Here is a 24,227-nt window from a genome sequence, read left to right on the forward strand (position 1 = left end):
TCCGGGATATGGTCAAGTATGAATGATACTCAAGTATGTATAATATGGCAAGGGTGGATGATATTCCGAATAGTTTTCAAAGTTTTCCACAGCATTGTCTGTAATAAAACAAAAAACCAAACCCAGTGCCATCGAGTCAATTCCGACTCATAACAACCCTATAGGCCAGAGTAGAACTGCCTCATAGAGTTTCCAAGGAGCACCTGGTGAATTTGAACCGTCGATCCTTCCATCAGCAGCCGTAGCACTTAACCACTACGCCACCAGGGTTTCCATCATCTATAATAGGACTCTAATATCAGCAGATTATTTACTTGAGTTTGGGAAGCTCAGAAGACTGGGTGGCATTTTCTTCCCCTACCTCAAATGGATCCTTTTAAAAGGAAGTGATCACTGTAGAGAGCTGGAGTGTTTTCCACCATATGCGTAGTATGTTTGTATATTAGGTAATTCTGGAGTTGGTAGCAGTTGGCTTGACACATCTCCAACCCCAAATCATTTTTAATGAACTCCAACATTCAAATTTGAAGCTTCTTTGTAATTACTAGGAAGATTCTGCCATTTGCTGAAATTTTCTGAGTGAACTCTTAAATGTTTCAAATTCACCCTCTAAATTACTCCCCTTTTTACATTAAACCTCAGTTCCACCATAATAATAATTTTTAATTTATGTAATTATGCTCAGAAGAAAACTGAGGTACACATACAGGCTTTGGCATCTTTTGACTCAAGAGGTAAGTTGTCAGTATGTTTGGAAGAGCACACACAGTTCTAGTAGAAGAAAAATCATTTCAGGGGCCAAGTTGGGAAAGACCTTGTTGTTGAGTTGATTCTAATTTGCTTATAGTGGTCTGCACACAAGCCCAGATGGGACCAATAGAACGGAGTGTCGAAGGAGATTTGAAGGGAATGAGGGAAAGGGTTGGCGCTTTGTGAGGACGCACCTGGGAGGCGTGTCAGACCTCTGAGAAAGTGAGAAGAAGTGCACAGTGCTGAGGAAGGAGGATACAAAGATCTGCTTGATCGGAATGAAGAAAGGAAGGAAGGCCGCGTGAGGATTGACATCAACAGGGTAGTTTGGTAATGTGAGAGGCCTAGTGCCTGGTGGCCTAGTGCCTGTTACTGCAACATGCTGGATGCAACACAAGAATGATGGGGAAATGAATGTATATGACAAAGACACCTAGTCCACACAGCTGGGCGATGGCCATTAGTCTGTTTTACCAAACGATGTAAGAGCAAAGGGCAGGGCTACTCACATCTTGGAACAGAGCCAAGATCTGTCCAACCCCTTATGATATTTTTTAAATCCCAGCTCCTATATAAAACTTTTTAATGGCACCACCATCTATTTTTCTTAAATAAAAAATGTTGAATGTTTCTCTCACACCAGTTTAAGAGGAAAACGAGAGTTTAAATTAACTCCAAATGGTAAAAATTTAATACAGCTCCAGCTGCCTGCAGGTTTCTTCAGTTCAAATCATTCGGTTCAAGAGCTACTCCAGCTGCTTTGTGATCTCATCTACCATTTGAAATTTGCTGCGCTACTGAGCAGCAGTTTAAAGCACATAATGAAAATCACTTGACTTATGGCCTCTCTGATCAACAGGTGAGTCCATTATCTGGTGGTAAAACAAGCCAGATACTTAAAGTTAAGAAATAATAATTATCTATTTGGAGTCGGGGAAAAAAAAAAAAAAAACTTCTGAGGGTCTGAGGTTCTTTGATGCAGTCTGATGCTTTAAGCTTAGGGAAGGTTTTCTGTGGGTTATTTCAAGCTTTTCTACGTTTGATAGTGTAACCTGCTGCTGCCCCCACACCTGACTTTCAGTGCCTCAAATAGGGACAGAAAACATAGTGAAAAGAATTTTGGCCAACTTATGTAGGAAATGTGTTTTCAGTTCTTTGTGGGAGAAAAAAGAGAGAAGTGCAAAAGGTAGTTACCTGAATAACTTTGGGGAAAGGATATGACAGACTTCAGTTAGGTGGAAACAAAGCCTAAGTACTAAAATATTTTAGGGGATTCCAATTTCGACATGAAAACCTACCCCTGAGCACATTCTTGAACAATCAGATGCAGAACTTCCTGGAAAGCAAAGCTTTCTTAGCTCTGCAATGGGAGTGTATAGGTTCCTTCATGCTTATGGGTCCTGACTTGTTCCTGAGTTTTGATGGACCACAGGTCATTCCTGGTGACAGAGCTTGGTGGAAAAGAAGGACCAAGCCAAACCAAGAACTGCATCAAATGTACGTGGCTTCTCTGTGGCTCTCAAAACTTCAGCTAATAAAATACTGTCCCTTGGCTATAACCATCCCACTTGGCATACATTTTAGCTGGGAAGAGCAATGGGTTCAATGGGAACAAAATGAGGTTGGATGGAAGTAGCAAGTGTCCATGGCCTTTGAGATGAACTAAAATTGTGTTGTGAAGTACATGAATGCCTTTCAGGCTCTCTGATGATATGAAAAGCTGGTTAAACAAATTGCCACTTGATTTCTGTACATATTCAAAATTTTTTTTAAAGAAAGCTCTAAAATGTGTCTATATTAGGTCAAATTTGCCAAAATATGCCAGCAGAGGTGTCTTTGGCATTCTACTACACTTATGCCAACTAGAATTTTTTTTTAAGTGCCAAAATAATTATTTCAATCACCTCCGGTTATATAACTAAATTTTTTCAGTTGTTCAACGTCTGTTTCAAATTCCAATTCTTTGATGAAAATGTCTGTTACTACTTTTTTCTTTTTTTTTTTACTTTCATTTAGGGCTTATTCTTCTCACCTGCTGACTCCTAAAATATACAGTGTCCACACAATTTAGTCAGTAATTATATATTATTAAATCGCAATATTTTCTGATTATGTCTAGTGTTTGTTATGCCTCATCAGCTACACGGTAAGCTCCTTGAGGTAGTGATGGTGTTTTCTATAACACTCCACTGCATATGGCATAATGCCTGGGACTCTTAATAAATACCTGTTGACTGATAGAAACTTAGTGCTCTCTGCTTACTGCAGAAGATATCTTCTCAGGAATTATGCCATTAATGCCACAGTTCTACCCTGTGTTGGTATGGTCAAACCCAGAATGCCCTACATCTGTCTCAATGCCATTCAACTTTGTGCTCTCCTGTTTGGTACTTGACACTTAACTGAGCAGAAATCTAGCCTAGGGAATGTGAAACAACAGCTATTGCTACAAATTCTGGAATTCTTTTAAAAAAAGAAGGTAAAATCCATGCTTGTGTGGTAGGTGTTTAAAGGTAATTTTGGAGACTCTGGAGTCCACTAACGAAGAATCTGAGCATTAAATCTAGTTTGAAAATAAGATGTGTGCCAAGAATAAAGTGGTAGGGGGAAACAATTCGCAGTAACCAATTTTGTTTGTCGTTAGCCTGAGTTGAGTTAATGGAAGCGTAGACAAAATTGTTTCATCAGACTTACCTCGTTGATTGTAAGAATTAGCCAGTATATAAAAACACCAGCATACTATTTCTTCTCACGATGTGGACTCCAAACTTGGTTGGCAACCATAACCAGAAGTCTGCTTGATTTTCCCTATCCTTTTAATGGTTTCTGTGTCCCTTTCCTCCTTCCACAGGTGGAAAATAAAATCCCACATTACAGTTATGCTTTGGGAAAGCTGAAATAACATATATAGCAACTGAACAGTTATAAGGGAAAAGCAAATCATGAATTTAATTCCATTTCCAGATGTAAAATGTCATAAAGAATTTTTTTCCATACTTGGCAAAATAACAGGAATTTTCAAGATCATTTTCATTTAGTTTAGTGTATGCGTGTTCATAAGTAGGCATCAGGGTCTTCAACACTGAGTGTGTTATAAATGCTACGTGTTGTAGCTTTACTGAGATTAAACTACGAAAGGCCCCACATTCAGCTATGAGGTCCATGACCCTCATTGAAATGGAGGGGAACTGTGTCTGACTAATAGTAGATTTTGGTGTGTTTTCAAAGCCAGAACTCTGATCCATATGGGGAGGTTTCTAACCAATGTAATTATTCTCCAGTGAATACAGACCCTGGAATTGTCGTCTGCTTCAATTTTTTTTTTTTTTTTCAAAGAGCAGATCATTTAGTCATTCCACACATTTTTCATTTTGACTTCTCTTTTTCTTTTAGCCTCCTTGTGTGAGACTTAGGGTCTTTGTAGGAACACCTGAGTATGAGTTGAGAAAGGCTAGCTATGAGTAAGGTTCAAGTTGACCATTTCTCTGACTTATATAACTCAACTAAATCATACAGTTTGAGTTTGGAGTAGAGTCAATATTACGAACAGTTGGCAAAAACAAAAGTGTGATGTTCCAAAAAGCCAAGGGCACTTTAGAATGAGACATAAAGGTAACCCAAGGATGGGAATAAGTCAGTTTGGTAAAAGTCCCTGTGTCACATGATACCATTCTTATACCAAAGAAACAGTTCCTCTGTTGAAAATTAGCCATACAGGCAGATTAACGGATGTGTCCACCTAGAGAATAACTCCCACAGTGGTCTTTTATGGGCAGGAAAGAGCTCTTTACAACTCAGCTCCTGCTCTGTATAAATTATTAGAGTAAGGGATGTGGGAGAACTTTTTGGTAAAGAGAAGAAAAATATAATTTGAGAAAGCTAATCGGTTATCTTGAGGACTTTTAACAGATTGCTAACATATTTGCAGATTTTGTTCTTAAAACTTTCTTGCATTTTTCAAAGGGCATTACAAACTTTTTGTTCATGTACAATCAACTAAAACTGCTATATGATTAGGTGGTTCAAAATTGAACCTACCACTGTCATTCCCCATTTGGACTATCTTTACTGATTTGGCCTTACCCAAAATTAAAGGTCACATCAAAGCAAAATAAGGAATGGCAAAAAGTGAAAATCACTTTCACTTAAAAAATACAAGCAATTTCAATTGATCCCTACTTCTCTTTCTTGGAACATTGGCTTAGAGGTACCACATCATAAATAATATTTGTCTGAACGTAATTGGTGGCTGTTTTTGTGTTGAATTGAAATGTATCATTTGAGGAGAGCTATATGGGATCACCTATATGGCTTGGTTTTTAGATCTTCAGGCTTCTCTATTTGAGATTTGAGTGGAAATATAGGTGCATCAACTATGAGAAATAAATGAAAGCTGTCACCAGTGTCAGCAGCAAAAACTGGGTGTCCATCCCACACAAATTATGGACATCCGTATTCCTCATTGGCACCATTTAGGGCTGTGCCAGAAGAATGGCAGTGCCAAGAGAGTCTGACAACTTTAGGAAGGCATGGGTATCAGGGTTAAGTGTCATTTATGAGTCAGTAGAAGTTCTTTTGTATAGTATACTCTAGATTTTTTTCTATAATATGGCAATTTTTGGTTTCAGGTACCTCTAAATGGCACCTTTTATCAACACTAAATTTCCTAGTTTAAAAAAAAATTAGTTTATGATCTTAGGAAAACAAGTGGTATTGATGGTTATATGATCAGAAGATCATTGGCAAAGATGCATACAAATAGTTAACAAGGTAATGGTAAGAAATGTTGACCTTGATTTGTTTAGCTAAGATGTAAAGATTTTTGAAGGTCAAAGGTGTCCTTGTGTAGTGTTTTGGAGTCTAACTGTGTCTGACCCTCTAACATTAAGCTGCTGTGGCCTGCAGTTTTGAAGAGTGAAGCAAACCAGGGGGAAAGAGAGAAGGGGGAGAGAACAGGAAATGGAGTGAGGTGTTTCAGGAAGTTGTCAGGAGTTGACTGATTGATTCCAGATGGAAAGGGTCAGCCTTCGTGACCCAGGAAATACTCACTAGGGGAAAGAAGTTGGCTTGTGGAAGGGGAAGGCCTGGGAGTGAGACGATGTTGGAATGCACATTCCACTTCCTTTAGTCTTAAAACATTCAGAAATTTTAAGTTCTCTGAATAGAATAATATCAGTGTTGTCATCATTCATCAGAAAACAGTGAAAGAAGTTAAATTTGAAGTTTTGAATGTTCCAAATGTATCTTCACTTCCATAATGTAGCTCATTCTCCCACAAGTAGAGCAAATATATGTAAGAGTCAGTGTGTAAGTGTATATCTCAGTATATAAGAACAACCACCAAATATATCTAATTTCATATTGTGGAACTTGTGAATTAAACCATTTATATTTTGCAAATTCATTTGAATTGGCAGGCTATTCTAGGTACCTCATAGTTTAAGATATTTGAAATGTTAAAAACTGGGACTTGTCGTGTGTGTGTGCGTGTGTGCGTGTGTGCGCGTGTGTATACACACATACATTTGGACATAATTTAAAATCTTGTAATAAATTTTGCAGACACTGAAATAATTCAGGTTAATTCCCTTGCTGTCATGAGAGGCTGGCGCTAGCCAGCAAAAGATTAAAATTTATTTCCATTGTTAATAGAAAATAATGAAGTGCATCTGAACCATCAGGGTATGTCATTCGGGAAATGTTCACTTTGGAACTAAGTCTCACTCCACCCAAATGGACAATGATGAAATCAACTGGCTTGTGAAAGCCCCATATTTTGTGACAGGAATGCATGAGGAACATTAATGTACAGTATGACAAGAACCTTGTGGAATGAATTAAAGTGGTCTCAAAGAGAACACTCTTTACATCCACATAATCCTCAGACAGGGCAAGGGCTCTCCTCTGTGTGCCTAGTTCAGCTAGTTCACAATTAAAGTCTGAAGCACCCTCTCGTTTTTTCTCCCGAGATGACAGCCATGTCTTCGAAAATCCGTTCACACACACCATTTGTAAGAGTGGTCTGTACTCCTCTTTCTTCTGCCCCTTCTCCTATTACATTCCTATATGTAAGCATGTACAGAGGGGGATATTTTCGACCTGCACATTCATCTCAACCCTGTGACCACGAGGGCCAGCCTCTCCCTTTGGCTAGGATGCAATTTTGTGCTGTGTTGAGATCCCTCTGATAAGAGCTTGTGTCTTGGTGAGCTTGTGCGGAGTGATGGATGTCTCTTGTCTTATGGTTACCACATATGATAACAACTTTTTGGAAGGACTTTTCCCAGCCACTAACCTGTTAATATGTACACAGTGAAAACAGACCCAGAGCTAGACAGGCTGCACCTCTGAATTATGAGCAATTATATGGATAATGGCTTTCTTAGTGATAACCTGGGTTTCTTTAAGTTCATTCTTATGGCGTAGAGAACCACCCTGCTGTATCTGTAGCGCATTCACCGTGAGGAGCTGAAGTGTGGAAGAGACCGGGAACAATCTCCAGGGTCTGTCATGATACCCAGCGCATAATAGGTGTTCAGTAGATATCTGTTGAGTTTAATGATTGAGACCCACTTAAGTCCATGCAGAATTTCACATATACTACCATCATGTCCATTGTACCTTGGGCATGTGGACAGATGAAACATTTTGCAGATTTATATGTGTTAGGGGTTTTCCCAAACCCATTAAGTTAAAAAAATAAATAAATAAAAGATGCCTTCTTAAAATTTCATTAAGGTGAAACAAATCAGAAGAATGTATCCGGGGCTGGGGATTGGCTGGGAAGACACAGGATAACTTTCTGGGAGATGGACATGCGCTATGTTTTAATAGTGGTATGGGCTACACAGGTGTATCCTTTTGTCAAAATTGTACAGCTAAGACTTGTACATTTCAACCTATGTAACTTTTACCTAAAGAGATACCCTTCGTGATTAGCTTCACCATCATTGAGTAGAGGGTTCACAGGAGGTGGTGGTGCAGATGAAATGAGAATGGCAATATTTTGACAATCGTTGAAGCTAGATGATGGGTAACTGAGGTTTCATTATGCTACTTTGTTTGAAAATGTTCTTAATAAAAAGTTTTAAAATTGCCATCTAATGAATCTTTTTTTCATATTAGGAGGCAAGGCCGAGCCAAAGTTTTTTTCTTCATTTAATAAGTAAGGAAGAGTAGCAGAGGAATAACAAGTAGAATTTCAGTGAACTTAATTTGAGGATAGGCAGGAAAAGCCAGTTTTAAACATTACTCTTCATCATGTACTTACTCAATCCCTTTCTCCAAAAGGTCTGCACATATTCATGAATATGCATCTAAAACATTGCTGTCAAGTAAATTCCACTCCCAGTGACCCTATAGGACAAAGTAGAACTGCCCTATAGTGTTTCCAAGGCTGTAATCTTTACGGAAGCAGACTGCCACATCTTTCTCCCATGGAGCAGCTGGTTGGTTCAAATCACTGACCTTTCCATTAGCAGCTGAGCACTTAAGCACTATGCCACTAGGGCTCCTTGAATATGCACATAACAGGTTCATTTCTCAAAAATAAATTGCAGAGCATAACTGACTTGAGTTGAGAATAGACGTATCTCTAAGGTGGCTCATCTTCCTGGATCAAGGAAGTCTGTGGCACTACTCAAGTCACTGTTCCTGCTATACCTTCCCTGGCTGCTCTGGACTTTGCAGATTTCTACCACTTTGAACTTCTCACATACCCCCGATCTGTAGCACACATGATAGAACTCAATTACATACCATATTGTGTACCCCATTAAGTGTTAGCCATGTTTTTCCAGGTTGAAAATAGCCCTTTGAGGGTAGGGGTCATGTTTTATAACTTTTGGTATCTAGCCCCCAGAGTCCCCTTTTATAGAACCTAACCCAGAACTTAGAATATGCGAAAGGCTCAATGAGTAATGTCACCCATCTTATTGACTGGTTAAACAAGGCAAGGATGAGGCAAGTAGGATGACAACTCATCTGAATTCAGCACCCATCAGGCTCTCCTCTAAATATATCATCTCATTTTATCCTCACAAAAGCCCTGTGAGATAGGTATTGTTGTCTATGTTTTACAGATAAGAAGACTTATCTTTGGAAAGGTTAAGTAATTTGTCCAAGGTTACAAGTTAAGAAGTAGCATGCTTGGGATTTGAACCCAGGTCTATTTATCAACAAATCCAAGCTCTTCCCCTACTCCACACCCATATCTCCCCTTTCCTCAGGTAGATACTAAATGTCCTACATTTTCAACAGTGAGTTCTGGCAGAATTCTTACCAACAGTCTGGGCATCTCTTCTACTGCTCTCCAATGGGCAGGGGCACCACAGACAAGTGACCTGCCAGCATCTCAAAGCCCAGCCTTGGGTTAGGACATATCAGTAGGGCAAGAACTGATTCCTGAGCTTAGAAAAGTGATCTTCTGGCTAGAGTTTAGATCTTAGCTTCCTAATCATACACAATTGGCGCCTAGTGGTGACAACAGTTTGAGGATCTCTAGGAATGATTGTTCAGGTCCTCTGATAGAGAACAAGGTGTTTGACGCCAACAGGCAGATGGCCAGCATCTGCACTTCATGACACGGGCATAGTATTTCAGCACAATACATGACAACACATGGTGAAGGGCAGCCTCTTTTTCCAAAAAGTTCTGCCATAATTATAGGAGGAGAGCAACCTGTTGAGATGCCGAGAACATGACCCTATCCCAAGTTCTGTTCCTTATTGCATTCACCATATGGGAGTCTGGCAAAAAAGAATTCTGGAGCATTTACCTACTGCTTTATGTGAAACTAACCCCACTGCCCCACTCCCCTTTTCTTTAAATACGCAGGTTGTGTTGTCAACAACCGTGAATGTGGATGGACACGTGTTGGCAGTTTCTGACAACATGTTTGTTCATAACAACTCTAAGCATGGACGGAGAGCAAGAAGACTTGACCCTTCAGAAGGTATGGCTGTCTGAGTTGAGAATAGTAGACAAATGAAGGTCTCTGCAAACTTCCGTGTTTGAATTTCAAATTTATGTCTATGAATAGGAGTGGAAAAAGTGCGCAAAATCACGTGGGTTTAAAAATGAAGTTGTAAGTGCTGACTCCAGCCTGCACTGTTGTAACCCCCACACCTCACCCAGCCCATACCAAGGTCCCCATGCTTCACTGTCTCTTCCATTCAGTTCTATGTTTTTCTTTTTGCAAGATGGGCATTTCAGGCAAATGTAAGCCTGTGACACCTTAGTTAAACAGGAACATTACAGTGCCGGGTTTCTGGGTTACAGTGCCAGACGTGTATGAATAAGTGTCAGATGTGCCCTTAAACAAATTGTGAGCAAAACAATGTGCAGAATGAAACTGACACTAATTGATTTTTGTTTGCTTGGACAAGAAGAAATCATGGTCTGCTCTGGGTAGTTTTCCAAGTGCATTTTAAAGTAATTAGAAATACCGGTAACTGTTAAACTTCAAGTTGTCCAAAAAATTAAAATATATCAGTTAAGACAACTGACAAAACTAAGTGAATTTCATCTTAGTTCTTCCCCTTGCTTCCACAATCCCTGACTCACTGGTATATGAAGACATTATAATATAGAATTAGTGGCCAAACTAGGAGACTGTTTTAGTGTGATATTTTGCTGTGTACTACCCACCAGCCCCCATCACAACCCAGCTTTTAAAACGTGTCTTGTATCATTTTAAATAAGAATTAATGAACTGAAAGAAAATGATTGAATCAGTAAAGAATTTGGAGTGGTGTTAATTCTCCCACAGTGGGCACTGAAAGGGGAGAAGAAAATCCCAGGGTTCAGGACTAGGAACCCATCCAGTTTTCCTTTGACTGATTGGATGTGATTGACTGGCTGTTCAAAGGAGGCTCATGTTTTTGGAGTCCTGCCAAAGTTCTCCTCCACCTTTGACCCTGTCAACTTTGGAAATGGAGTGATGGATTGACTTTAGTTATGGCCTGAAAACCATATTGGGTTCCTGTTGGGATGTAAAGTCTAGAGGCCTTGAATATATGGAAGAAGGGGAGAAAATCCTTCCTACAAAGTTAGTAAAGTGATTAGAAATTGTCTCTTGATAGAGCTGAAAAAAAAAAAAATCTTAAACTGTGATAGATTTTGCTTTCTCCTTCTCCCTCTAGCACATTAACAAGCCTTGTAAACCATAGCATCTTGAAGTCTGGGGCAGAGGAGGTGGGGAGAGAAAAGGGATTTACACATTTCCAGTGTGATCAACTTACAAAAATATGGGAAAAACAACAGAGTTTTAAAAACACCCTTTGCACAATTAGCTAAGTGTTTCACTTTTTCATACATAATGGTCAACTCATTAGGCTTTAATGGCCTGGTGAAAACCAACAACCAATTAGGGAAGGTTGGCAAATCAACAAAGCACAGCTTGAACTCTTTGGAATGACAAACAGCTTTCAAGAGCAGCCCATCCCAGAAACTCCAAACTTCAACCCTAGACAGACAGACCTGACATTTTTCTTTCCTATCTTTTTAGCTACCCCCTGCATCAAAGCCATTAGTCCAAGTGAAGGCTGGACCACAGGAGGAGCCATGGTCATCATCATTGGGGATAACTTCTTTGATGGTCTCCAAGTGGTGTTTGGGACCATGCTGGTATGGAGTGAGGTAGGCAAAGGCAGTTTGCTTCCCTAATTTCTTTGGCCCAAAGATTGTTTTGACTTGGGGTAACTAACAACTCCCAGAGCATCAGCAGCATTGTTGAGTGCCTACTATGAGCAAAGAAGCAAGGATAAAAGGCATGTAAAGTCATGATTTATGGCAGGAACAGATCCTTCAAAAAGATAATTATTCATTGCAGTATTATTCATAATGGTGAAGAATTAGAAATAGCCTTAAATATTGAAGAATAGGAGAATGGTTAAATAAATGACAGGATATCATTCCACTATTAAAAGTGTGTTTTGAAAAATTTCTAATGACACACAAAAAAATAAATGCTTACATGATAATGCTAAGTGAAAAAAAATATCAGGACAGCAGTGTCTGTGGAAGTAGATTCTAATTATTTAACATGCATCCACACAAAAAATACTGGAAACACACCAAATATTAATATTTTTCTCTAATTTCTAAAATGTTTAAATTGGATGTATTTTACTTTCATAATCAGAAAAACAAGAAAATACATTGCAAAAAGGTAATTAACGATGCTAACTTGGGTTTGAAAATTGCCAAATTGTTCTATGAGATCATAAGCAGTACAGGAATTCGGTGGAGGGAGGGATTGCAAGGATGGGGTGTGGGGGGCAGGAGAAGGGAGTGATTTGAGCAGGAAGGAAGGAAAGGACCTAGATCAGCAAGGTTGAGAGGAAATTCTAGAGTGAGAGGGAGAATGAGACACAGGGGAGGGGAGGTTCAGAGTGTATGGTGGAGCCCAATGAGCACACCAGTTTGCTTGGAGCAGAGAGAAGAAGCCCAGACGATAGCTCAGTGTCCTCTTGTGTAACAGATGTTTTTCCTCTATCTGTTCATTCCTCAGCTAATCACCCCTCATGCCATCAGAGTGCAGACTCCTCCTCGGCACATCCCCGGAGTGGTGGAAGTGACATTATCTTATAAATCGAAACAGTTCTGCAAAGGAGCCCCTGGGAGGTTCATTTACACAGGTAGGTGAGAAAGGGACTCCGAGGGAGACTGGTTTGTGGTTCACCTTTGCCCTAGTTTCCAGTAAGACAGTCTCTCCACTTTATAATCTAATTTTTTCTCGGTCTTTCCGTTAGTGAGGGAAGGGTGACCTGGGTGATAGAATGATGAATGGGGAAATGTAGACTCAATTCTAGATTTGTATTTTATTTAGACAATTTCTGCATGGTCTGGGAGATGGTCACAGCAATTCATTTCAGGAGTTCAGCCTTACAAATTTAACTCTACTGGAATCATGCTAGAACAGTCTTTTGTCCAAGAATCAGATAAAACAAATTGACAAAGTTGCTAGATGTAAGTAAACTTTCTTGGAAAGGATTTGCGATGTATATGCCCGTAAAAATGTCACGGCGATGGGGGTGTCTGACCTCTAACTTCACATGAGGCAAAGTTCAAACATACCTCCACCCTCCAACCTTTTTACCCATTCTGACACCAGCCATCCCTCCCGTGGCACTGTCTATTCTCTGCTGGTTTTGATAATTCATTGCAATGGCCACACAGAACTCACAAACAGTACTTACAGTTATTAGGGATGTAACAGGTTACAATTCTTCGATCAGAACAGCCTTTTCTCAGCTGTGCCTGCAGGCAGGCCTCTTTCTGGCCCTCACCCCTTCAGCCTTTTGACCTCACCTCTGCCCTACTTGAGCAAGTATTGCAAAGCTCTTTAGTCTGCCAATAAGTGCTCAGAGACACCCCACTCTGCCAGGAAGCCTCAGCCTGAAGAGGCTCAGATTTCCTGCTTCATGGGCAAGGAAGCTCACCATGCTGCCTCCTGCTGGTTTTGCTGCCTCTTCTGCCACCATTTCTCTGCTATCTCTTACCGTCTCTGGTGTTGTAGCTCTCTCTCTCTATATCCTGGGTCTAGGAGTTTCTTAGTACAGGGATCCTGGGTCCAAAGGATGCATGCCACTCCTAGGTCCTCTTCTTGGTGGTAGAGAGATCCCTCCCTTTCTGCTTGCTTCTCTCTCCTTTTATCTCTTGTAAGATAAAAGGTGCAACTTAAATAAGGGAATGACTTGAATAAGGTTGGTAAGGGTAGTGACTGGGATAAGGGTGGTGACTTGAGTCACACCCTCCAGTAAGGTGGTGTCTCAAGACATATCATACCCTAAGCCTGTCTTGTTACCATAACAGACAACACACTCCCAAATGGGACCATAACCATAGGCATAGAGGCTAGGATTCACAAAACATCACAAAATGGAGGATAATTATATTGGATCACAAAATACAGGGTGATTACATCATTACATAACTGTCAAACCACTGAAAATCATGGCACAGCCAAGTTAACATATATTCTTAGCCATCACAAGCTCCATACACCTTACTTGCATAGTCCCACCCAATCATTGTGTGGAGTCACAAAGACCATGGTTAGAAGGGTCCTATTAAGTAATTCACTGTACCACAATGCCTTGTGCTAATTATGCTGCAGAGAGACTCATATTATTTAAAAACTTTATGGAAGTAGAAATCATCTATTACTCTAATATTTATTGAATGTCTGCTTTGTGCCTAGTACTTTTTCTAGGTGGAAGGTACAGATGACATATAAGACATGTTCTCTATTTGAAAGTTTGGAAAGTTTTGGAGGAGGCAATGGAATATTGCTCAGGTTAGCTGGAGAAATAGTAAATTCAAGACGTTTGATATTTCCAAGGAACGGAATAAGAGTTTCAGGAAGAAAGTTTAGTGTGGGCTAGAGCAGTCGGATGGGGTTTCAAGAAGGAGGTGGAAATTGGAGAATGTTTTTAAAGATGGGGAGGATTTGGATGGGCAAAGGGAGCAGAGAAGAAATTTCTGGCTATGGGAAGTCACATGCGGAAAGACACAAAGAGTGAAACACACACACGGACAGAGGAGTGAGGAGGGGCTGGTTCAACAGTGATGGCAAATGCACATGGATAAGTCTTAGACCAGAACATATACTGGATGAGCTAGACATGAGAGGAAAGAAATTCAGAAAATATCTTAAAGCCTTGTATGGTAGTTTGAACTTGGTTTGGCAAGAAATAAAAAGACATTGAGGGTTCTCATTGCAAAGAAGGTGTATTAGGGAAAACAAATGCTGTTGATTTGAAGATTAGATTAGTAGAAAGACAACTGAAGGCAGGGAGATCAATTAGGATAGGGTTCTTTAAAAGAGAAAATAAGGGGTATAGAGAAAGAAATATATAAACCAAGAAAAAATCAGATACATTACAAAATTTTAATAATATTATTTTATTTTTAGTACAGCTTTTCTCATTTGGACTCAGCCTCCCATTCTTGATAAGCATAAATGTCTAGTTAGATATTAATTAGGAGTAGATGGAAAAGGGTAATTTTAAAAGTAAATTTATTTAAAATCTTGTTTTTGAATTTTCTTTCCTGAAATAGGTATATCTTGGCTGAGTTTTTTTTTTTTTTTTTTTTTTTTTGGCTCTATGGAAGACTGTATTGCAATTGCAATAAACAATTAACTCCTCTAGCTCCCAAAGAGATGTAGTTTGTTCACTCACTGATTCATTTATTCATTCATTCAAACTAGTGTTTATTATATGGCTACTATGCTCTGGCACAACTCTAGGCTCTGGGATATAGAAGTGGGCATAATAAAGCCCCCACTTTCATATAGCTTCCCTTCTAGAGGTGGAGATGGATAACAAAGAAGATAAATGATATAATTTCAAATAGAGATAAATAAGATATAGAGAATGAGGGAGCACTTTGAACAGGGTGGTCAGGGAAGGCCTCTCTGAGGAAGGACATTAAATAGAGGCCTGAATCACATGAAGGTGTGAGCCATGGAAATACTCCTCTCTCCTCCTTTTATGTTTGACTTCTTCCCCTTCCATTCTGCCTTCACTCTATTCCATCCACGTTGACATCCCTCCTGTCCCTGGAACATCTCAGGGCTGTTTTTCTGTTTTATTCACTCATGTTCACTAGAACAGTATGTGGCAGTCAATGAATCTGTGGGATTCCAAGCAGAGAAAACAGTAAGAAGAAAGACCCTGAGACGGGAATGAGCTCGGTATCATCAAGGAAGAGGAAAAATACCAGGGTGGCCAGAGTGGAGTAAGTGGGGAGGAGAAGAGGTAGGAAAGGAGACGGGCATGGAGTTTGGATGGGAAGACACCGAGGATGTTGAACAGGGACCAATCAGCCTATAGGAAGGATCTAAAGCCTGGAGATGGAAGAGATACCCATGGAAAAGAGTGTGCCTAGAGGAAAGGAGAAACATGAAGACAGTGTCTTGAGAACACCAACATACAGAGTTCAGGAAGATAAGGAGGAACCTGTGAAGGAGACTGAGAAGGAGTGGTTGGTGGGGTAGGAGGAAACCAGGAAAGTGGGCCATCCCTGAAGTCAGGTGAAGAGTGGGTCTCACTCTAGGACACTTTTTACACGCAGGGCTTCTGGAACCTCTGGTTTCTCAAAGATACCACTGTGTATGTGTGATGGGTCTGGCCTGTGAGGAAAAAGTAGGTATGATAACAACCAATCCTCACCTGTCTACGGAAGTAGAGAATGATCTTGGTACTCAGTGTGGCTGTAGACATTGGGATCCAGGTGTTATGTGCGCGTGTGTGTGTACATGTGTAAACTTCCTCTGAAAGCAGAGGCTCTCAACCTTGGCTGCACTTTAAATCACCAGTGCCTAGGTGGGATCCCAGACCAATTAAATCCGATTCTCTGAAGGTAGGACCCAGACCTTGGTGTAATCCCTATATTAATTGAACAAGCATGCACTAGAAATTATACTCAAGGCATAAAATCAATAAATCAGTATGCTTCTAGCAGCTTACATTTCTAGAAGGGATATAGACCCTTCTAGATTACAACAATTAGGTTAAGTCCCATAATAGATGTAAAAACAGAGTGTTGTAATGCACTGAGCAGGGACTGCCTAATTTTTAGGAATCAGCAAAGACTACACAGAAGAGGTAACAATTGAATTACATTTGAAAAGCAAAGTAAGACTTTTCCAGACAGAATACAGGAGGCTATAGTCCACAGATTTTATAAACACAGTACCTCGCAAAACAGGAACTCAAATAACCATGAAAAGAATACATGTTGTATTATATGCAAATTCAAGAATTTTATAGATGAGGAGACTATGAAGACCATCTGGACAAGCTTCCTTTTTTGTTGATAAGGAAACTGAGACCCAGGAGAAGTGACTTGCTCACAATTGATTTCCATATTCCAAGTACTCCCATAATAGCTGATTTCAAGGCACCAACATGACAAACTGGCTTGCGAAATTCCTAAAAATTTAACAACTTGCTCTCACAAGCTGGTACAAATCAAGTCTAGCATACTTCTGCATGTAAAACGCTTGGCTGAAGTTTGACCTATGCATTAGTATTAAAAAAGTGTTTGTTATTAATATCATTGTTATTATCATTGAGACTGACTTGAAGAAAGAATGACAAAATGTCACGAATACCAAAAAGGAGTTGTATAGGGTGTTAGGACTGTATATCAAGGGAAATCTAACCTTCTTAAACTGAGATAGTAGGGAAGGCTAAGAATAGTCCAGACAGAGGAAACAATATGTGCAAAGGCCCTGAGGTGGGAAAGAACATGAAATGCATTTGATGGCCACTATGAACAGGCTCTTTCTTTTTTTTTTTTTTTTTTTTATGAACAGGGGCAGAAAGAGCGACTTAAAGAGAGGCTTGAGTTTAAGCTGGAAGGGAGGGAGAGGCCAAGTCACATCAAGACCTGTTTTTTTGATCTCTACCCGAAGTGCTAGGGGGAGCTATCGGAATAATTTTAAGATAGGGAATGTCATGATCTGATTTGCCTTTTAAAAGATCACTCTGGCTGCAGTGTAAGGAATGACTTGGAAGAAGGGTGGATGCCAGGAGGTCAGTTCCAGGCCAGCTTGGTGGCCCAAGACAGAAATGATGGCAGCTTAGACTAGAGTGCCGGTTGTGGGGACAGGCAGAAGTGGATGAAATTTAGGAGGTAGCACTGATGAAACTTGATGATTAATTGGATGGGGTGAAGATTGTGGAAGGGAGAGAAGGGGGTGACTCTCAAGTTTCAGGTTTGAAAAATTGGGTGGGTATAGTTTAGAAAGTGATTTTTTTTTAAAGGTATAAAGTGCTACGGGAGTTCAGAGGAAGGACAAAATACTTCCAGCTGGCGGAGCGGTGGGAAGATTTAATACTGCAAAGACGTCAATTAATGAATAAGTTGAACACAATGTCAATCAAAATACCAACAAAATGTTTTGGGGAAACTTTACAAAAGTTCACCTGGAAAAGTAAAAGTGCAAAAATAGGACCCTTAATTTTGAAAAATGTGAGGCTCTTGCCCTACCAGACATTAAACCTATTTTAAGTTTCAGTAATTAAACAAATGTAGGACTTTGTAGGAAAATACAGAAATGTCATGCAACAGAAGAGGATTAAAAAGGAAACCATTTTCACATTAAATAACTGTTAACGTAAGTGAGGGAACGTCTACTCAGGTCAATGTGGAAAAGAGAGAATGTTTAAGAGGTGGTACTGGCACAACTAGTTAAGCATTTTTTAAAAATGTTAGTTTTGTAAATTCACACCAGAGATGGAAATACATTTACATTAAATAATTTTCATTAAAAATGTAGACATTCCAAAAGATAATAGCTCTAAAAAATTACATAAAAACAAAATTTTTGCATCTCAAAGTACCATGCATTAGATCAAAATGAAAAAGACAAACTGGGAACATATTTGTTGTATATGACACATTATCTTATGCATATAAAGATTCATTTATTCAGAAAAAAAATATTTTATGTCTACTTTTTGTCAGCCACAATGTTATGCATCACAGCCATGGTTAAGAGCTCAGCTGCTAGCCAAAATATCAGCAGTTCCAGTCCACCAGCCTCTGCTTGGAAACTCTATTGGGCAGTGCTATTGTGTCCTATAGGGTTCCTATGAGTTAGAATCAACTTGACGGCAACGAATTCGGTTTTTTTTTGTTTTTTTTTTCCGTATGTTATGCATCACTGCTAATGTCAGATGGATCTTGGCTGAAAGCAGAGAATACCACAAAGATGTTTACCTGTGTTTGATTGACTATGCAAAGGCATTCAACTGTGTGGATCATAACAAATTATGGAGAACATTGTGAAGAATGGGAATTCCAGAACACTTAATTGTGCACATGTGGAACCTGCACATAGACCAAGAAACAGTTGTTTGAACAGAACAAGAGGATATTGAGTGGTTTAAGATCAGAAAAGGTGTACATGAGGGTTGTATCCTCTCTGCATAATATTCAATCTGTATACTGAGCAAATAATCCGAGAAGCCAGATTATATGAAGAAGAACACAGCCTCAGGATTGGAGAAAGAGTCATAAACAGCCTGTGTTAATGCAAATGACACAACCTTGCTGAAAGTGAAGAGGACTTGAAGCACTTACTGACAAAAATCAAAGATTATACCCTTCAGCATGGATTACACCTCAATATAAAGAAAACAAAAATCCTCACAACTGAACCAATAAGCAACATCATGACAAATAGAGAAAATATTGAAGTTGTCAAGGATTTCATTTTACTTGGATCCGCAATCAAAGCTCATAGCAGCAACAGTCAGGAAATCAAACGACATATTGCGTTGGGCAAATACACTGCAAAAATCCTCTTTAAAGTATTAAAAAGCAAAGATGTCACTCTGAGGACTAAGGCGCACCTGCCCAAGCCATGGTATATTCAGTTGCCTCATATGCATGCAGAAGCTGGGCAGTGAATAAGGAAGACTAAAGAAGAATTGATTCCTTTGAATTATGGTGTTGGCATATTGAATATACCATGGACTGCCAGAAGAATGAACAGATCTATCTTGGAAGTAATATAGCCAGAATGCTCCTTAGAAGTGAGGATATGTTATCAGGAGGGATGAGGACATCATGCTTGCTGAAGTAGAGAATCAGTGAAAAAGAGGAAGACCCTCACTGAGATGGATTGACATAGTGACTACAACAATGGGCTTAAAGATAGCAACCATTGTGAAGATGGTGCAGGACTGGACAGTGTTTTATTCTGTTGTACATAGGGTAGCTATGAGTCAGAGCTGACTTGACACCTAAAAATAACAACAGTATGCATTGGGGATGAAGAAATGAATGTTAGCTATTTTACAAATTAACAAGAAAAAGACAAATCCCCAAAGAGAAGTCTGGGAAGGAACATCAGGAGTTAAATCTGGGACGAATATAGTTAAGCAGTAAACATATATAAAAAAAAATTCCAACCACATTAATAATCAAATAAATGCAAATTAAGGCAACAACTAGATAATATTTTTCTCTATGAAATTAGCAAAGATTTTTAAAACAAATGAAAATACTCAGGCTGATAAAATTAAAAGGAAATGGGGTCTTTCTAACACACTGTTCTAGGAATATAAATGGCTAAGGAGGCTATCTTGATGGTCCTAGCCCTAAAAATGTGTGTACCCTTTGACCCAGCCATTCCACTTTTAGTCATGCATATTGAGGAAAGAAATTGAGTTGGCCTGAAGGCTCTTCATTGGAGCACTGTTTATAATAGTGCTTTATATTTATAATATAAAGACTAAACTTTTTTAGTCTTCATTCGGGAGCTTATTAAATAAATAATGGAACATCCTTACACTGGAACACTTTTTAGATGTTAAAAGTAATGCTGTGAAAAATCCAAATAAGATATGGAAGTCTGCATACCAAGGCATTAACTATGATGGTTTCTGGGTGTTGGTATTATTATTTTAAATGTTTTTTGTTCCTTCCTTTTTCTCATTTCTATCTATTATTTTCTAATATAATTAGTTTTTATTAAAAATTTAAATAAGAGTGGCCATCTAAGATACAACTATTGGTTTCTTCCTATCTAAAACAAAGAATAGTGAGGAAAACTAAAGACTCAAGGGAGCAATTAGTCCAAAGGACTAATGGACCACATGAACCACAGCCTACACGACCATGAGACAAGAAGAACTAGATGGTGCCCAGCTACCGCTACTGGCTGCTTTGACTGAGTTCACAACAGAGGGTCTAGGATGGAGTGGGAGAAAAACATAGAACAAAAAATCAAATTCACAAAAAAGACCAGACTTACTGGTGTGACAGAAACTGGAGGAACCCCCAAGACTATGGCCCTAAGACACCCTTCAGAACTGGAACTGAAGCCATTTCAGGAAATCACCTTTCAGCCAAATAATAGACAGGTCCATAAAATAAACGGTAACTCTGACATAAATGTCTTCATTAGAACAATCAATTATAAGAGATCAAAAGGACAACATTTGCTCAAAAGCAAAGATAAGAAGGCAGGAAGGAGTAGAAAATCTAGACGAAAGGAAATGGGGAAGCCAGGGCAGAAATGGGGAGAGTGCTAACACGTTATGGGGAATGCAACCAATGTCATGGAGTACTTTATGTTCAGACTCTCGAATGGGAACCTAATTTGCACTGTAAACTTTCATCTAAAGCACAATAAAAATAAAACAAAAATTAAAACAAGAAAATATTATATAATAATTAATGTCACACATGTTTAAATGCCAAAACAGCACATATTAGTAAACTCAAATTTTTAGGTACAAAGAAAATATTTCCAGCCAAGGAGTCAAGAAGACTACCTTTGAGAAGGATCTTGGAAGATGAGTGAGAAGGGCAGAGATTCAGTAGTGTGTCCTTTCACAATCAGAGAAGGAAACAAAAATATAAACACTATCCAGGATGGCTCAGGAGGCTGGTTACCCTCTATGAAAAACTCTCACCTTGAGATTACTGGGCCGTATTCAACATAGGTGGAAATAAGAAGTGGAAAGCATTTTGGAGAGTTCCAGACCCCAAAGGAAACGGATCGGTGGTCTCTCATCTTTTCTCACTGAATGGGCAGCCGCCAACATGAAAAGCTGATTTATGAGCTGGGAATCTTAGAACGTCTCTGGGTGGTGAACATGGTTAAACACGCTCGGCTGCTAACTAAAAGAAAGGCCTGGTGATCTACTTCTGAAAAGTCAGTGATTGCAAACCCTTTGGAGAACGGTTCTAATCTGACGCACATTGGGTCACCATGAGTTGGAAACAACTCGATGGCAGCCAGTTTGGTTTTTTGGTTTGGAAACTTAGACTAATGTTTGAAAAGGCAGTGGCTTCTACAGCTGATGAGACTTCTCTACCTTAGAGCTGAGTCCTAACTCCATCTAGCCAGGAGAATCATGAACTTTTCCCTTGGGGAAGACAAAGGCCCCTTATATTTCCAGCCATCCTGGGCTTCTGAGGGCTACACTTGGGTCACTAAGCCACACTGAGAACCCTGGGAGTCAGCTTCTCCAAACCCTCAGCCAGCACCTCACTGCATGGCAGTGTTCAGAGATCACTCTCAGTATAAACAAATACTTAGCTTAAACGGTGAGGTGGAAGAAATAATGTTGATTTCATAAGAAAAGAAAAACTTGATACCTAGAAAGAGAGAGCTTTAGCGGTGGCAGAGTGAACACTCTGGGCAGGATGAAAATCTAAGAGAAGACACAGTGGACTCAGAGCCGGAAGACCTGCATTCTTATGCCAGCCGTGCCATCTATTAGTTTTTTTCCTTTCATTAAGCCATCTAACGTCTCTGAATCTTATCTTCTTCATCCGTAAAACTCTGGCACTAATTATACTATTATCCATAGATGTCTCCCTAATCTGGCTGATCATGAGACCCATGCTTGGCCTCATTTCAAACATACTGAATCATGCTTTTCTTCAGGGGCGGTAGGGGAATGAGGAAGGGCCTGGAAATCTGTATTTTAAACAAATAAATGAGTTTGGGAATCCCTGAGTCCTGCTCATGAGGCTGTTGTGGAGATTCTGACCCATAAAGTACTTCATACACAGGAGGGTTGTTATGAGATTGGGCCACTTCCACTGCGAACACAATAGTAAGTGCTTACTTTTAAGTGGAGCCTTTCTAGAAGGAGATGCAAAAATCAGGAGCCATAAAGGGAGGCTTCATCAAGCCTCTCTTCCTTCAGCTCCCAGAGCCCCACCACACTCACCGTATGGTCCATGGTCCAACTATTGATAATTGTTGTATCCAACGAGGCATCACCATAATGAACCCAAGACTATTCGATTTAAACTTACCTGGTAAAATGAGCCAAAATCGAGTAATCAGCTCCCCTAGGTTACTGCTGCCAAGTGCAGCACAAACAACATCAGGGCTCTGAAAAACAACATGTTTTTTTCACACGTGTAACTTCACAGGTCTATTTTTCTCCAACCATGGTTTGCTAAAGTGCAGCTTGCTACTTCAGAATTCAGAGATCAGCAATGAGACTATAGCTTATCAAAAAGTCCTGTTTCCTCTGTCTGGTTTGAGACCTAGGGATGGTATGCCAGCCTAGGCTTAGAGGGGGAGGGAATCCTTCCTCTGCTCCCTTTCAGAGTTTTCCACTGAGAACTGGCAGTTCAGGAAAAGCAATCCTACTAGGAACACCCAATGCATCCACGGCTCTTGGTTTTGCGGGTATTTCTTTGCTATCTTGTCTTTAGGTGGCAGTGAGTATACAGGTAGTGAATGTCCGGAGAATGGTATTTGGAGGTGGGATTGCCTTTGTCTATAATATAAAATCTGCACCACCCACAGAAAAGCAGCAAAAAGCCATCAGGAAAATTCCCCATGGTGTTCAGCTGTGCAGACTGTGGCTGACTCAGTAGACCCACACAGAGCCTGCAAGCTGACAGCAGGTCACTATGGATGGCTGTGGGGGTAGATGGATATGGGGATAAGATGATTTAATTTTACTTGAATCCACAATCAACACCCATGGAAGCAGCAGTTAAGAAATCAAACGGTGAATTACACTGGGCAAATATGTTGAAAAAGACCTCTTTAAAGTATTAAAAAGCAAAGATGTCACTCTAAGGACTGAGGTGTGCCTGACCCAAGCCGTGGCGTTTTCAGTTGCCTCGTATGCATAGGAAAGCTGGGCAATGAGTAAGGAAACTGAAGAAGAATCGAGGCCTTTGAATTATGGTGTTGGAGAAGAATATTGAAGATACCATGGATTGCCAAAAGAACATACAAATCTGTCTTAGAAGAAGTACAATCAGAATGCTCTTTAGAAGCAAGGACGGTGAGACTACGTCTCAGGTACTTTGGACATGTTATCAGGAGGGATCAGTCCCTGGAGAAGGACATCATGCTTGGTAAAGTAGAGGGTAAGCAAAAAAGAGGAAGACCCTCAGTGAGATGAATTGACACAGTGTGTGCAACAATGGGCTCAAGCATAGCAACAATTGTGAGGATGGCGCAAGACCGGGCAGTATTTCATTCTGTTGTACATAGGGTTGCTGTGAGTTGGAACCAACTTGATGGCACCTAACAACAACATGGGGGTAGATGAGCCCAGCTGTTCAGTATTGTTTCTATGGGTCTTTGCTGGATCTGTACTAAAAAATCTCCCTCATAACAACAAAAAATGATAATAATCCAGTCACCACACATGTCATTTATTGAGCACCTAGGGTGAATTTTATAGGCATTATGCCACTTAACCACCACCGTTTCCCTCCCCTGAGCAAGGTTCTGTTAGTATCTCAACTTATAGGTGAGAGTCCTTCTGGTAAGAGAAATTAAGTTACCTACCTAAGGTCACCAAGCTAATTAAGTGACAGAGCTTGGACCGAGCTTATTCCAAAGTTCAGTTCTTCACCACCACCCCGTACTGCTTCTCAATACTGTACAGCTTATTAGAAGAAATCATATCAAAGTCATCTGTCTGGCCTCACCTGGTAATTTTATTGGCAAATGCCAGTTGCCT

The 24,227-nt window shown here is 39.8% G+C and overlaps 1 protein-coding gene across 2 annotated transcripts in view; it reads left to right on the forward strand.

Annotated features, from left to right (window-relative positions):
* Positions 1-24,227, forward strand: part of EBF2 (EBF transcription factor 2) — a 210,109-nt gene that overhangs the window by 153,081 nt on the left and 32,801 nt on the right. For both annotated transcript variants that reach the window (XM_049866361.1, XM_049866362.1), the window contains 3 exons: positions 9,586-9,703; positions 11,258-11,388; positions 12,263-12,389. In XM_049866361.1, the coding sequence (XP_049722318.1) occupies positions 9,586-9,703; positions 11,258-11,388; positions 12,263-12,389 (376 nt within the window). The remainder of the gene's footprint in view (positions 1-9,585; positions 9,704-11,257; positions 11,389-12,262; positions 12,390-24,227) is intronic.

The sequence above is a fragment of the Elephas maximus genome, chromosome 22 (genome assembly GCF_024166365.1).
Source record: "Elephas maximus indicus isolate mEleMax1 chromosome 22, mEleMax1 primary haplotype, whole genome shotgun sequence".
Taxonomy (NCBI): Eukaryota; Metazoa; Chordata; class Mammalia; order Proboscidea; family Elephantidae; genus Elephas; species Elephas maximus.